Source organism: Tiliqua scincoides, chromosome 5 (genome assembly GCF_035046505.1).
Source record: "Tiliqua scincoides isolate rTilSci1 chromosome 5, rTilSci1.hap2, whole genome shotgun sequence".
In the NCBI taxonomy this organism is placed as follows: domain Eukaryota; kingdom Metazoa; phylum Chordata; class Lepidosauria; order Squamata; family Scincidae; genus Tiliqua; species Tiliqua scincoides.
The window spans coordinates 133058595-133072057 of NC_089825.1; the positions used below are offsets into that span (position 1 = coordinate 133058595).

Below are 13463 nucleotides of genomic sequence, written 5' to 3' on the forward strand. Positions count from 1 at the left end.
CAAAAATTGTTTGTGGGAAAGATTCCCATAATCTTGGGAAATGTGATCTTGTTACCAAGAATCACCATCAGTGTTGCCCAATCCCAAAGATGGCTTTCCAGTTGAACCCAGTGAAGACTTTGGGTCATCTTGATTAGGCCCAAGAAAACTATTAACATATTAAGGGCCCAATTCTAACAACAAACAACAGGTATTTATATACTGCCTTTCTTGGTCTTTATTCAAGACTTTATTCAAGGCGGTTTACATAGGCAGGCTTTATTAAATCCCTATTAAATAGGGATTTTTACAATTTTAAAGAAGGTTCTTTCTTTCAAGAACCACTACATTCAAGGTGTTTCATTCCGATCTGGCTTCACATTCTGGCCTCCATCCTCCCACGCTCAGAGCAGATGGAATCGCTCGGCTTCAGCTTGTCAGCTGCTCCAAGGTCGCACGGTGCCGGTGGCCTCGAACTGGCAACCTTGTGGATGTTATCTTCAGGCAGACGGAGGCTCTACCCTCTAGACCAGACCTCCTGCCCAATTCTATCCAACTTTCCAGCACTGGTGCAGCCGTAATGCAACCCCGAGGTAAAGGAACAAATGTTCCCATACCTTGAGGAGGTCTCTGTAACTGCCTACCCACCACAGGACACAGTGCATGCCCCACTGGCACAGCTGCACTGGCACGGGGAAATTGGACAGGACTGGGCCCTAAGAAGTTTAGAAAATACCTGCCATTCAAAAAAAAAATTAATCTAAAGTATATGTATTCTAATTATGTGGACCCAACAGGTGGGAGAGCCACTTGTAGCATGTTTTGGGGAAGCTCTCAAATTCCCCCAATATATATATATATATATATATGTACAGTTAGGATGGTGTAATGGTTCAGGAGTTGAACTTAGACCTGAAAAATCCAGGTTCAAATCCCTGTTCAACTTCCCAGGTGACTATGGGCCAGTCACTATCTCTCAACCTCACCTACCTTGCAGGGTTGTCGTGAGGACAAAAGGAGGAAAAGAGCTATGTACACCACCACCTTGAATTCCTTGAAGGAAAGGCAGTATAAAAATGTGAAAAAAATATGTCAATGTACACACACACACACACACACACACACACACACACACACACACACACACAAAGCATTTTCTATGATAGTCCAACACACTATCAGGGAAAAGTAGCTCATTATATACCACAGCAGATGCAACATCTATTATACATACTTACTTGGAAGTACAATTAGCCTTGTTCCAGATCCAAAAGTGAATTTGTTATAGCTGTTGCTCACAGCAAAACAGACCCTTACAAAAATGTTCAAGGCATTTCCAGTAACTTAGGTAAAGAATATCTTTACCCTGAGTGCCTAACAGGTGAAAATGCTGCACCACAGTCAAATTATCTGGTAGTTCTTCAGCATAGGCTAAAAAATAGAAACCTGCCCCAACAGATACCCTCTCACACCAACCTCTTAACCCTTTCCCCACCCCCAGTCAAATATACATTTCTCACTAGCATTATTCTACTCTTCTCAGGGGGAAAAATGGATTCCAAAGGTGAGTTTTCAGGTTAACCCAATACTGAAGCCTGTTACAAACCTTCCCATTCTAGTTAGAAGGTCTTTGAGAAATTAGCAATGCATCACACATATCTCTCTCATGCACACAACACACACACATCCATCACTGCAATGAGAGCCACACACGGGGCAAGACACAGTCTCCATTTCATAACACACCTTATCAAACATTTGGAATCCAGTCCACATACTATACTTACCAGGTAGTATGACCAGCCTTGTGCCAGCCCCAAATGTGTAGATGTTGTTATTGCTCACAGCAGTACACCATTTTACAAAAACCCATCAGCTGTAGGCAGGGGTAGTAAGGTCAGACATTTGAAATATCCCTTTGGGCACAGCAAAAGCATCCATCTTATCAACAATCATCCACAATAATCTAAATATACAGAATCGGTTTTCCTTCATCTCTTACCAGGTCTCACTTCCAGCCTAGTTCCAGTCCCAAAAACCACCTACCTGCTTCCATCATTCACACAGCAGAAAATTCTTCTACAAAAACACAGCACCACAGCCCTAGAGAAGCTGTACCCGCTCTACAGGTGCTGAAAATTACTATGTTGGCAACCTTTAGTCTCGAAAGACTCTGGTATCGCACTCTGAAAGGTGGTTCTGGCACAGCATCTAGTGTGACTGAAAAGGCCAATCCGGGAGTGACAATCCCTTCTACACCGGGAGCAAGTGCAGTCTGTCCCTGGTCTGTCTCCCTGGCTATGGGCCTTCCTTCTTTGCCTCTTAGCCTCAGACTGTTGGCCAAGTGTCTCTTCAAACTGGGAAAGGCCATGCTGCACAGCCTGCCTCCAAGCGGGCCGCTCAGATGCCAGGGCTTTATTCCATGTTTCAATTCACGATTACACAAGCCTGTGTAACTGAGGGTCAGAAAAATATTTTCCCCCCAAAATTTATCATGGTTTTATTTGAATTAGGGGCGCTGATTCCAAAAAGACATCAGTTTTGCTTTATCACATCTAGTTTCTGAGATCTAATGGCATAGCTTGGGGAGTGAATTGTTCAAGCAACTTCCTTGGAAGGAAGCCATGGAGTAGATAAGAGGCCATCCTTTGTCTCCAAAACTAGATGCAACAGGGCAAAATGGATGCCATTTTTGGAATCACCACCCCAAATATACCCAGGAATAGGTTTTATCTTTCAAGATAGCAGAATGTGTCTGTTATTTGTAGGCTTATATCATAGTCTTTCGAGACTGAAAGTTGCCAACCAACCATATTCTGTGCCCCAGAGACAGAGGCTCATAGTTCTGAGCCCATAGTAAAAACGTAGCATTTTCCCCCAGTACTGATAACACAGGTCAACACACATTTTGCTTCTTTAATTCCTTGGTATATTTGGGGTGCCAATTCCAAAAATGGCATCCGTTTTTCCCTATCACATCTAGTTTTGGAGACACGGCATAGCCTCTTTAGTGAATGGTTCAAGCACCTTCCTCATGAGGAAGCCATGGTATAGGCTTCCTCATGAGGAAGCTGCTTGAACCATTCACTAATGAGGCTATACTATATCTCCAAAACTAGACGTGATAGGGCAAAACGGATGCCGTTTTTGGAATCGGAACCCCAAATTCATATCAAACCACCATAAATTTTGGGGAAAATGTTTCTGACCCGCAATTTTGTAGGCCTGTGTAATTGTCATTATTAGAACCTGGTGAGTTTCTTCCAATTTTAAGCATCTAGGTTCCAAACTGGACATGATGGAATACCATAGATAGAAACCAATGGCCCGGACATACCTGGATGGATTGTTAACTTGGTTCCTTGGCCAAATACCATCTTCCCACCAAAACCTGAACCTGCACAGTGATTAAGTGCTGTACAAAAATGTCAGGCAGAAAACCTCTGCACTGCTGTTCGGTTTCATTCCTAAAGGGATACCTAATTAAAGCAACTAAACAGAAGAGCAGGAGAATATCAGAATAGAGGAAAAACCACATTCCTGTACTCCAAAGGTAGAAAGCAAGCATCCCTAGTCCTAAAGGACCTAAAAGAGTTATTGTTTTGAGATCCCACCATTTAAATTTGACCTGGGTGTCAGTATGGCTGACCAGAGCTAGAATATTAGACAGTGAACAGAAGGTTCTTCTGAGAATTCATCCCCCATCCACTTGAACGTCCACTGGCAATAAAAGTGAAACAAGTCACAGCACAATCCTATGCACATCAACTCAGAAGTAAGTCCCACTGTGTTCAGTGGGGCTTACTCCCAGGTAAGTGTGTATAGGATTATAGCCTTAGTTTCTCCCTTTTTTCTGTCTGATCATTGAAAAGATTGAATGAATGATCTTCTGCATACTCACTTGCCAATATAATCAGCCTTGTACCGGACCCAAAAATAAATTTCTGGTTGTTATTGCCCACAGTATTAAAGCCCTTTACAAAAAGTGATCAGCTAAAGGCAGCACTGGAAGTCATCTTTTCAAACATTCATTGGTTCATCAGTCAACACCAAGAACATCCTTCTCAGCACCAAACATCCTCTGCTCACAGTGACCTGAATCTGCACAATCATTTTTTCCATTGACTACCTGGTCTCATTTCCAGCCTTGTTCCAGTTCTAGATATTTTTTTTCCTGCTTACATCATTTGCATTGCACAAAACCCTCACACAAAACACATACATCAAACAGCACAATATTCAGCCAAGAGATGGGATAGAACAGGACAGACCAGGGTGTTGTACAGTTCAGCTTCCTTATTTTAATTCCTTTTCTGTCTGGCCAGGAATTTGATGGCCACAGGAAGACAAAAATCAATAAGTTAATGGTTCTTTTAACTTTCTGTATTTAAATTCGAGATAATTTGAGGAACATGCCATCATGAAGTCTGAACCTCTAAGACACTGTGGAATGCAAACTACTGCAGTGAAAAGAGCTTTGTCTCCAAGATGAAAGAGGGTCAAAACTGCCATCAACATGCAGAATTTAAGGCATTTACATCTTGTCTTTAACTACAGAAGCCCTTGGTGCACTGTTCATTTCCACTGAGGGTAGTTTTGCCTACTGATTTTGCCAACATTGCTGCTCCACCACCATTGGGATGAATGGTAAAGATGCCATGGATGAGAGAGCTCTGTATGCAAACTGGAGCCCCATGCTGGCAAAAACTCATAGGAACAGTGAGCTTCTATGGGTTAAAAACAGATGCTATAAACATTGTGCCACACACACGGTGATCCCTGATCATGCCTCCCTTGGAGAGCACGGAAACTGCCACCTTCAAATGTCTGACCCAAAACATGTGCCTGCCTCTCAAGTTTTAATCCCACACACCATGCAGATACGTGTTTTAGCCCTCATTATGGCTCCTCCAAGCTTTGCAAACAAGATCTGTAACTCTGAAAGCAACGCTGCTGAAAGGTAATAACTAAGAATCACATACAGGAAGCATTGCCCAGATTCACAGGATGAGTGTGAAGCATTTGTACTACACGATGTGTGTGTGTGTGTGTGTGTGTGTGTGTGTGTGTGAGAGAGAGAGAGAGAGAGAGAGAGAGAGAGGAGTTTATTATCATTATCATCATCATCATCATCATCATCATCAACAGTATTTATATACCGCTTTTCAACAAAAGTTCACAAAGCAGTTTACAGAGAAAATCAAACAAACAACTAATGGGTCCCTGTCCCAATCTAAAAAAAAACACCAGCAGACAGCCACTAGAAAAGACACTGCTGGGCTAAGGAGGGCCAGTTACTCTCCCCCTGCTAAATAAAAGAGGAGCACCCACTTGAAAAAGTGCCTCTTACCCAGTATACTTGGTTCCTTCACTTACCTGGTATGATTCTCAATTGTGTCCCACTTCCAAACACTATTTTGGTGGCTGCATTATTAGCACAATGAAACAGTCTTTTACATAAACAGCACTGGAGGAAATTGTGTTTTACCGGGACAAACGGCTCAGATTAACTGGAAACACTGACCAAATACTACTGGTAAGACCCCATCCCTTGCAAAGATCTGCTCATAGAGCTCATCACCGCTCCTCTATGCTTTCCACATTCCACAGAATGTTTCCATCTCAGACATTTCTGCCAATAAGTACTGCAAAGTAAGTAAGATTCATGCATAGACACAATGGTCCAAATCTTCAGGTTGGTTTGACTTACTGGGAGAAACTCTCAGTGTAGTCCCCTGGCCAAATGTAGGTTTCAGGTTGTTTCCTGTATTACACAGTGCAACAGGCTTTTGCATAAACTGCCATGCAACACACTCTTACTATGTAGTAATAGGGAAGGGGTCAGTACAGTCTGAAGCAAACTGCCTTCATTTGTTTGCAAAAAGGCAGAAAAAAAGGATTGAAAATCCTCTTGTCAGTGAGGAACTAGATGTGCAGTTTGGAGGATCAGGGCCTTTATTTCTACTGTTTGTTGATTTAATGAATGACAGTGCCATTACTGCTCTGAACCTAAGACTGTGTGGGATTGTATTGGCAACCTTCAGTCTTGAAAGACTATGGTATTGCACTCTGAAAGGTGGTTCTAGAACAGCGTCTAGTGTGGCTGAAAAGGCCAATCCGGGAGTGACAATCCCTTCCACACCGGGAGCAAGTGCAGTCTGTCCCTGGTCTGTCTCCCTGGCTATGGGCCTTCCTTCTTTGCCTCTTTGCCTCAGACTGTTGGCAAAGTGTCTCTTCAAACTGGGAAAGGCCATGCTGCACAGCCTGCCTCCAAGCAGGCCACTCAGAGGCCAGGGTTTCCCACTTGTTGAGGTCCATTCCTAAGGCCTTCAGATCCCTCTTGCAGATGTCCTTGTATTGCAGCTGTGGTCTACCTGTAGGGCGCTTTCCTTGCACAAGTTCTCCATAGAGGAGATCCTTTGGGATCCGCCCATCATCAATTCTCAAGACATGACCGAGCCAAGTTAGCATATAAAGAATTCACACTAAAGAACCTTCACTGGGTTTCCCAATAAAACCAGAGATGAGATGTGGTTTGAACCCAAACATCTTTAAGATCTCACTCAACTTTAGAACCTTGGAAAAGGACAAATCACAGGATTATATTATATTATATTTTAAAATATACTATATTTTTCAGACTTACTTGGGTAAACTCTAAGTCTTGTTCCACTGCCAAGTACAAGTTTATTTCCTCCATAATTGTCACAGTGAAACAAACCTTTACACAAACTCTTAGTTGAACCCTCTTTATGTAATTAAAGGAGTTCATTTCAAGCAAACTGTCTTAAACAGAATCTGATGGAAAGAACAAAAGTCAATATAAGCTATTCTAAACTGATAATATACATAGTCATGGACACTACGAATCTAGAATATTTTATTTATTTATTTAGCAGAAATTTGCTTCAGCTATACCATCCATGACTTGAAATCCACACCCTCAGGTACCTGATCAAATGTCTGTAATGATGTGTGACATCCAGTCCACATTCTTACCTGGCAGTACAACAAGTCTTCTACCAGACCCAAATTTGTCATTGTAGAAGCTATTCCACAGTAGTACATCTTCTTACAAAAATCTACCAGCCTTGGGCACAGACAGCAATTCCAGATATCCATCCATACATGCCAAAAACCTCCATCCCATCAACAACCATTCTCTGCCCTCAATAATCTAAGTATACAGATTCAATTTTCCTTCATCTCTTACCGGGTCTCACTTCCAGCCTAGTTCCTGTCCCAAATATTGTCTTCCTGCTTGCATCATACACACCACACCACAGAAAACTCTTCTACAAAAACTCAGACAATCTACCTGCACAGCCAGAAGTGCAGTGGCTGAGCCAAAGCAAGTATAATGCTTATTTTAATGTCCTGTACTTCAGTTTCTGTTAATATGCTGCACGTACTATTCACCACTCTCGGCCCTGGAGTTAGTGGTTCACCGAAAGAACTTGTCCTACTTCTCCTGGGTCTCAGACTGGACAGGATGGGGCACTGCAGCTTGAAACCAATTGCTCCCTACATACTTGGGTGGATTGTTAACCTGGTTCCTGGGTCGAATATCAACTCACCAAAACTTGTACCTCCACAGTGAAGAAATGATTTATAAAAACTGCAGAAATTTCTCTGCTGTTCAGTTTTTTTGTCCCTTTGCCCTAAGGGAAGACTCTGATTATAGCAACTGAATGAATGAGCCAGAGAATATAAAAGTTGACAATGACAATTGGTAGAAGTGGGAGAAAATGGTGGTAACAAAAACACAAGAGGCCACTTTCTGCACTTCCCATGTTTGTAAAACAAACAAACAAATCCAAGATTCGCAGAAGATAAAACTTTTTATTTGGTTTTTACTTATTAATGCGGGGAGGGGTTGCATGGGTTCATCTGCTGCCTTCCAGCCCAATCCTATCCACCCTTTCCTGGGAGTAAGCCCCATTGACACTAATGGGACTTACTTCTGAGTAGACATGCACAGGATTGGGTTGATAGCCTCTCCGGGCCTCAGAAGACCTTCTAAAGGCATCCCCTGGTTTTCACCTGAAAACGGGATGTGACATTCTAAGGTCTCCCAAAGACCTGAGAGCACTCTCCGGATGCCAGACTCAGACTCAGAGCACAGCTCCAGTCACTTTGGGAGGGTCTGGGTGTCCAGACCTGGGGATTTCATGATCTGCAGCTTTTGGCATCCTAAGGGATTCCAGGAATGGAACCCCCATGGATGCCAAGGCACTATTTTATCTTGAGTTCCTTTCGTTTTAATTTGGCCCTGGATGTGAGTGTGGCTGACCAGAGCTATGGTAGCAGGCTATGATCCCGGACAACAGATGGTTGCTGTGAACATGGACGGCAGAATTAATCCCCTGTGCACATGAATGAAAATCACTACAGAAATCATATAACAAGAAACTGCATTTCACTGTCTACTTTTTCTACTAAAATGATGAGCGTGTTCATTCTGCATACTTACTTGGCAGTACAGTCAGCCTTGTACCAGGCCCAAAGGTGTATCTCTGGTTGTAGCTGCTCACAGGAGTACAACCCTTTACAAAAAGCTATCACTTCAAGGCATCGTTAGTAGCCTAAGACATTTTTTCAAGCATGCATCCATTCATTCTCCAATCAATCCCAAGAACACACATTGCAGCAGCAGTAACCATCACAATTCACACAACCAAATTCACAACTATTTTAATATCCACAATCTTTTTTGCCCATCTCTTATCATCTGACCTTGTTTCAGTTCCTAATCCAATATCCCTGCTTTGTATCATTCACATAGCAACAGACGATTTAAATAAAATATCTATCTCCCAACCTCACCTACCTCGCAGGGTTGTTGTGAGAACAAAAGGAGGAAAAGATTTATGTACACCACCTTGAATTCCTTGGAGGAAAGGTAGAATAAAAATGTGAAAAAAAAGGTCAATGTACAAACAAAAAAACCCCATTTTCTATGAAAGTCCAACACACCAGCAGGGAAATGTAGCTCATTATATACCATAGCAAATGCAGCATCTATTATATATACTTACTTGGCAGTACAATTAGCCTTGTTCCAGATCCAAAAATGAATTTGTCATAGCTGCTGCTCACAGTAAAACAGACCCTTACAAAAATGTTCAAGGCACAATGAATGTTCAAGATACAAAAATGTTCAAGGCACAAAAATGTTCAAGATACAAAAAGCTATCACTTCAAGGCATTGTTAGTAGCCTAAGACATTTTTTCAAGCATGCACCCATTCATTCTCCAATCAATACCAAGACTGCACACATTGCAGCAGCAACAACCATCACAATTCACACAACCAAATTCACAACTATTTTAATATCCACAGTCTTTTTTGCCCATCTCTTATCATCTGGCCTTGTTTCAGTTCCTAATCCAATATCCCTGCTTTATATCATTCCCATAGCAACAGACAATTTAAATAAAATTTATGAATACATGAATATTTGATTCCCAGCATACATGCCAGGGGAGTGTGGGATGGTTGGATGGGGAGCCGAATTCCATTTTTAATTGCTTTTCTGCCTCATCAGGAGTTTGATGACTGTGGTAAGGTAAAGTTAACTGTTCTTTTAACATCATCTATTTTAATTTAAGTTAATTTGATGAGCTTCTAACAATAATAAATAAATAAATAAACCCAGTATCTTCTAGAATACAAAGTATTATGCAAGTAAATGCTCAATTCTTTACAGTAGTTTGCATCTCACAGTGTCTTAGAGGCCGGTGGTGTAACTAGAGGGGGGTGCAAAGCACTAAGTCTTGCAGGGAGCCTCACTGTCGCGTGCAAACAGCCCCTCCCATTTCTCTGGCATTCACCTCTGTTTTGCTCCCACTGCCCAAAATGGTTCTGAAGGGGAGGGGGAGAGGCTGTTTGCACACTGCGATTTGGCTCCCTGAAAAACTTAGTGCTTTGCACCCCCTCTAGATATGCCACTGGCTTCCAAGACACCGTGGGCACAAGCCTATGCAGGTCTACTCAGAAGTAAGCCCTATTGAGTTCAATGGGACTTACTCCTAAAGTGTAGTTAGGACTGCAGCCTGTGAGATGCAAAGAATTGAGCATTCCACTTGTGCGGCACTTTGTATTCCAGACCCTAGGTTTATTTATCTATTTTTCACCTTTTTAATGAGTTCAGGGTGGCGTACACAGTTCCTCCCCTCCTTTTGTCCTCACAACAACCCTATGAGGTAGGCCCACTGGCCCAAGGTCACCCAGGAAGCTTTGTGGCTTGATGGGGATTTGAACACAGATCTCAGACCAAATTCCATCGCAGTTCTCACCCTGGTTTAGTTTTTGTTAATTTAACAAATGGACATTAAGCACTCTGTGCCAATTCACCAAATATCTACAAAGTAGTGAACGTTTTCCAAATCTGGGAGTTAGTTATTACCTGTAGGTGTGGTGAGATTTGTAGATCTACTTTTCCTGAGCAGAAGGGGATATCAAGGAGAGAATCTGCTCACTTTCCACATACCTGGTTTAACAGTTAGCCTGGTCCCTGCGCCAAATGTCATCCTGTTAGCACTGCCTGTTTGCACACTGAGATAACACTTTACAAAAACTACATCCTCTCATCCTTGAGACATTCACAAACAGCTAAACAGAAGGGTGCCCATTCATTTCTTGACATTAGATAAGTTGTTTTTAAAAAAACCTATTAAAAAAACCTATTAAATTCATGGAGATAAATCTTGGACTGTCCTCATCCCAAAACTGAAATGTAGACAAAGGAGGTGCAGCTGCATTTGCCCACATTCGTCTCTCATTGCATCTCTTTTCCAGTCTCCACTAGGTCCTTCTATCTTCCCTCTCATTAATCATATTTTTAGGCTGTAACCTCTATGCAGGCAGTCTCTCTTTTTTTTTTTTTTTAACTTTTCAAGCTCTGTATGTAGCACATACGCATCATATACATTGATGGTGCTGAGAAATAAATTTGCATCCAAATAACAGTTGCATTGTAGCCAAAGGAAGTTAATCATGACTACGTACCCCGCAAATCATTAATTTGCATTCATTTCGATGGAACTTAGGGCCCAATCCTATCCAACTTTCCAGCACCGATGCAGCCACAATGCAGCCCTGAGGTAAGGGAACAAACATTCCCTTACCTTGAGGAGGCCTGCGTGGCTGCACCTCCGTGACATGCAACCCATGCCCTGTTGGGAAGTTGGATGGGATTGGGCCCTTAGTTATGTCTGACTTTCAAAGGATACTATCCAGTTCTCATCCTGCTACTGAAGGTGATCATGTATTGGTGCTTTTTAGACCAAAGTCCAACATGATTTTTTCTAGAAGTTTAAAAAAGATAGTGGTCTATTTTAGAAGCACAGAAAACACATATTATGGTGAACTTTTTTGTAATAGACTCACTTGGATAAACTCTCAGTCTTGTTAACATAAGAACAGCCCCACTGGATCAGGCCATAGGCCCATCTAGTCCAGCTTCCTGTATCTCACAGCAGCCCACCAAATGCCCCAGGGAGCACACCAGATAACAAGAGACCTCATCCTGGTGCCCTCCCTTGCATCTGGCCTTCTGACACAGCCATTTCTATGTCCCAGTATCACTATGTTGGATCTGCCTTTGTGGATCCACGTGGACTTGCACCATTTATATAGCTGGCACAGGTTTGAGTAGACCTGCCAGGCTGGCAGGGGTCTTCCTTTGCCCAAAGGAGGCCTCCGGAGGCAAAAACTCCTTGCTGGGATACAGCAGATGTCCTGTTAACTAGGTGGGGAGTTAGGTAGTATTGGGTTGCCCATAATATACCAGCAATTGCCTTCAGTGTTGCCTTATCCCAAAGGCAACTCCCCAGTTGAAAGCCATGATCTACCCAATGGGAAAAACTCAAAAGCCTACTGCTCAGGTCTTTTGTCATTCTGATTGGCTCCAAGAAAGGTATTGCCACATTATAGCCTTTAGAGCATATTTGACATTTTTTAAAACACACACAGACAGACCAGCAGGGCAGTATATCTAATCATACACCATAGAAAATGTAGTAAGATGAGACATCTTTTCTGCTACTTACTGGGCAGTACAATCAGCTGTGTTCCAGTTCCAAAAGTGAGTTTGTCATTGTTACTCACAGTAGTACAGCCCCTTACAAAAACCTACTTCTTCAAGGCACATCCAGTAACTTGTCACATCCAACTCATCACCATCATTCAGACATTCACCCATTCGATACCGAGTCAACAGGTAAAACACTTGTCCTCAAGCTACCTTTCTGGTAATCTAAGGATTGAGAAATTCATTTTCCATTCCACACATCTACTTTTTCATTTCTTTTTATGAACTTAGAAAGACTTACCTCCCTGAAAGACCATTTCACTCATGTTAGCACTCAAGACACAATGGGATAAAAGGATTCCTGAGCAGGTACAGTCATAGATGCCTCCTCAAGGTATGGAGACATTTGTGCCCTTACTTCAGGGCTGCATTGCGGCTACACCGGTGCTGGAAAGTTGGATAGGATTGGGCCCTAAGTCCCATTGGATTTAAGCAGACTTCTTAGTCATGACTAACTTTGTTAGGATACAACCCATTAGGTTCCAGAACTTCTTGCTACTGCCGAAAGAAATGGAGATATCCCCCAGGTTCAAAAAGTGACTGAATGCCATCATAGATACTATCTACACACAGATACAGGCTACGGCACCCATGTTCCCAACATGATCCAAGTTCCTATCTGCTTTTGGGACCAGTTATTATTATTATTATTATTATTATTATTATTATTATTATTATTATTATTATTATTATTATTATTAACAACAGTATTTATATACTGCTTTTCAACTAAAAGTTCACAAAGCAGTTTACAGAGAAAAATCAAATAACTAAATGGCTCCCTGTCCCAAAAGGGCTCACAATCTAAAAAGATGCCAAGGAATACCAGCAGACAGCCACTAGAACAGATAGTGCTGGGGTGAGGTGGGCCAGTTACTCTCCCCTTGCTAAAAAAAAAAAAGGAGCACCCACTTGAAAAAGTGCCTCTTACCCAATTAGCAGGGGTTAATTAATCTGTCAAACATTAATCTGTCAAGGTTACTACTCACAGCAGGAAACCTCATTACTGATAACATCTGATAACACAAAACCCACCTTACCCACCAGGTCACTTGAAGCCCAATCCTACATGTGTCTACTCAGAAGTAAGTCCCACTATAATCAATACGGCTGACTCCCAGGGAAGTGTGGTTAGGATTGCAGCCTTAGTTTGCAGAGTGCGCCATCTGTGCACGTGCTTTGTGTGTGTGTGTGTGTGTGTGTGTGTGTGTGTGAGAGAGAGAGAGAGAGAGAGAGAGAGAGAGAGAGAGAGAGAGTATATTGTGATACACAATAGTTGTATTCACATGTACCCGGGTTGATGTTCAGTGTTGTCCCGCTTCCAAATGCAAGCTTACTGTTGCCAGAGCCTGCTCTACACTCTAAAACACAGCTTTACAAGTACTTTAG

At 42.2% G+C, this 13463-nt stretch overlaps 1 protein-coding gene across 1 annotated transcript in view; it reads right to left on the minus strand.

The window, feature by feature from the left end:
- Positions 1-13463, minus strand: part of LOC136654109 (T cell receptor alpha chain MC.7.G5-like) — a 108391-nt gene that overhangs the window by 69961 nt on the left and 24967 nt on the right. Inside the window, exon 3 of the mRNA XM_066630985.1 lies at positions 7066-7069. Within this exon, the coding sequence (XP_066487082.1) occupies positions 7066-7069 (4 nt within the window). The remainder of the gene's footprint in view (positions 1-7065; positions 7070-13463) is intronic.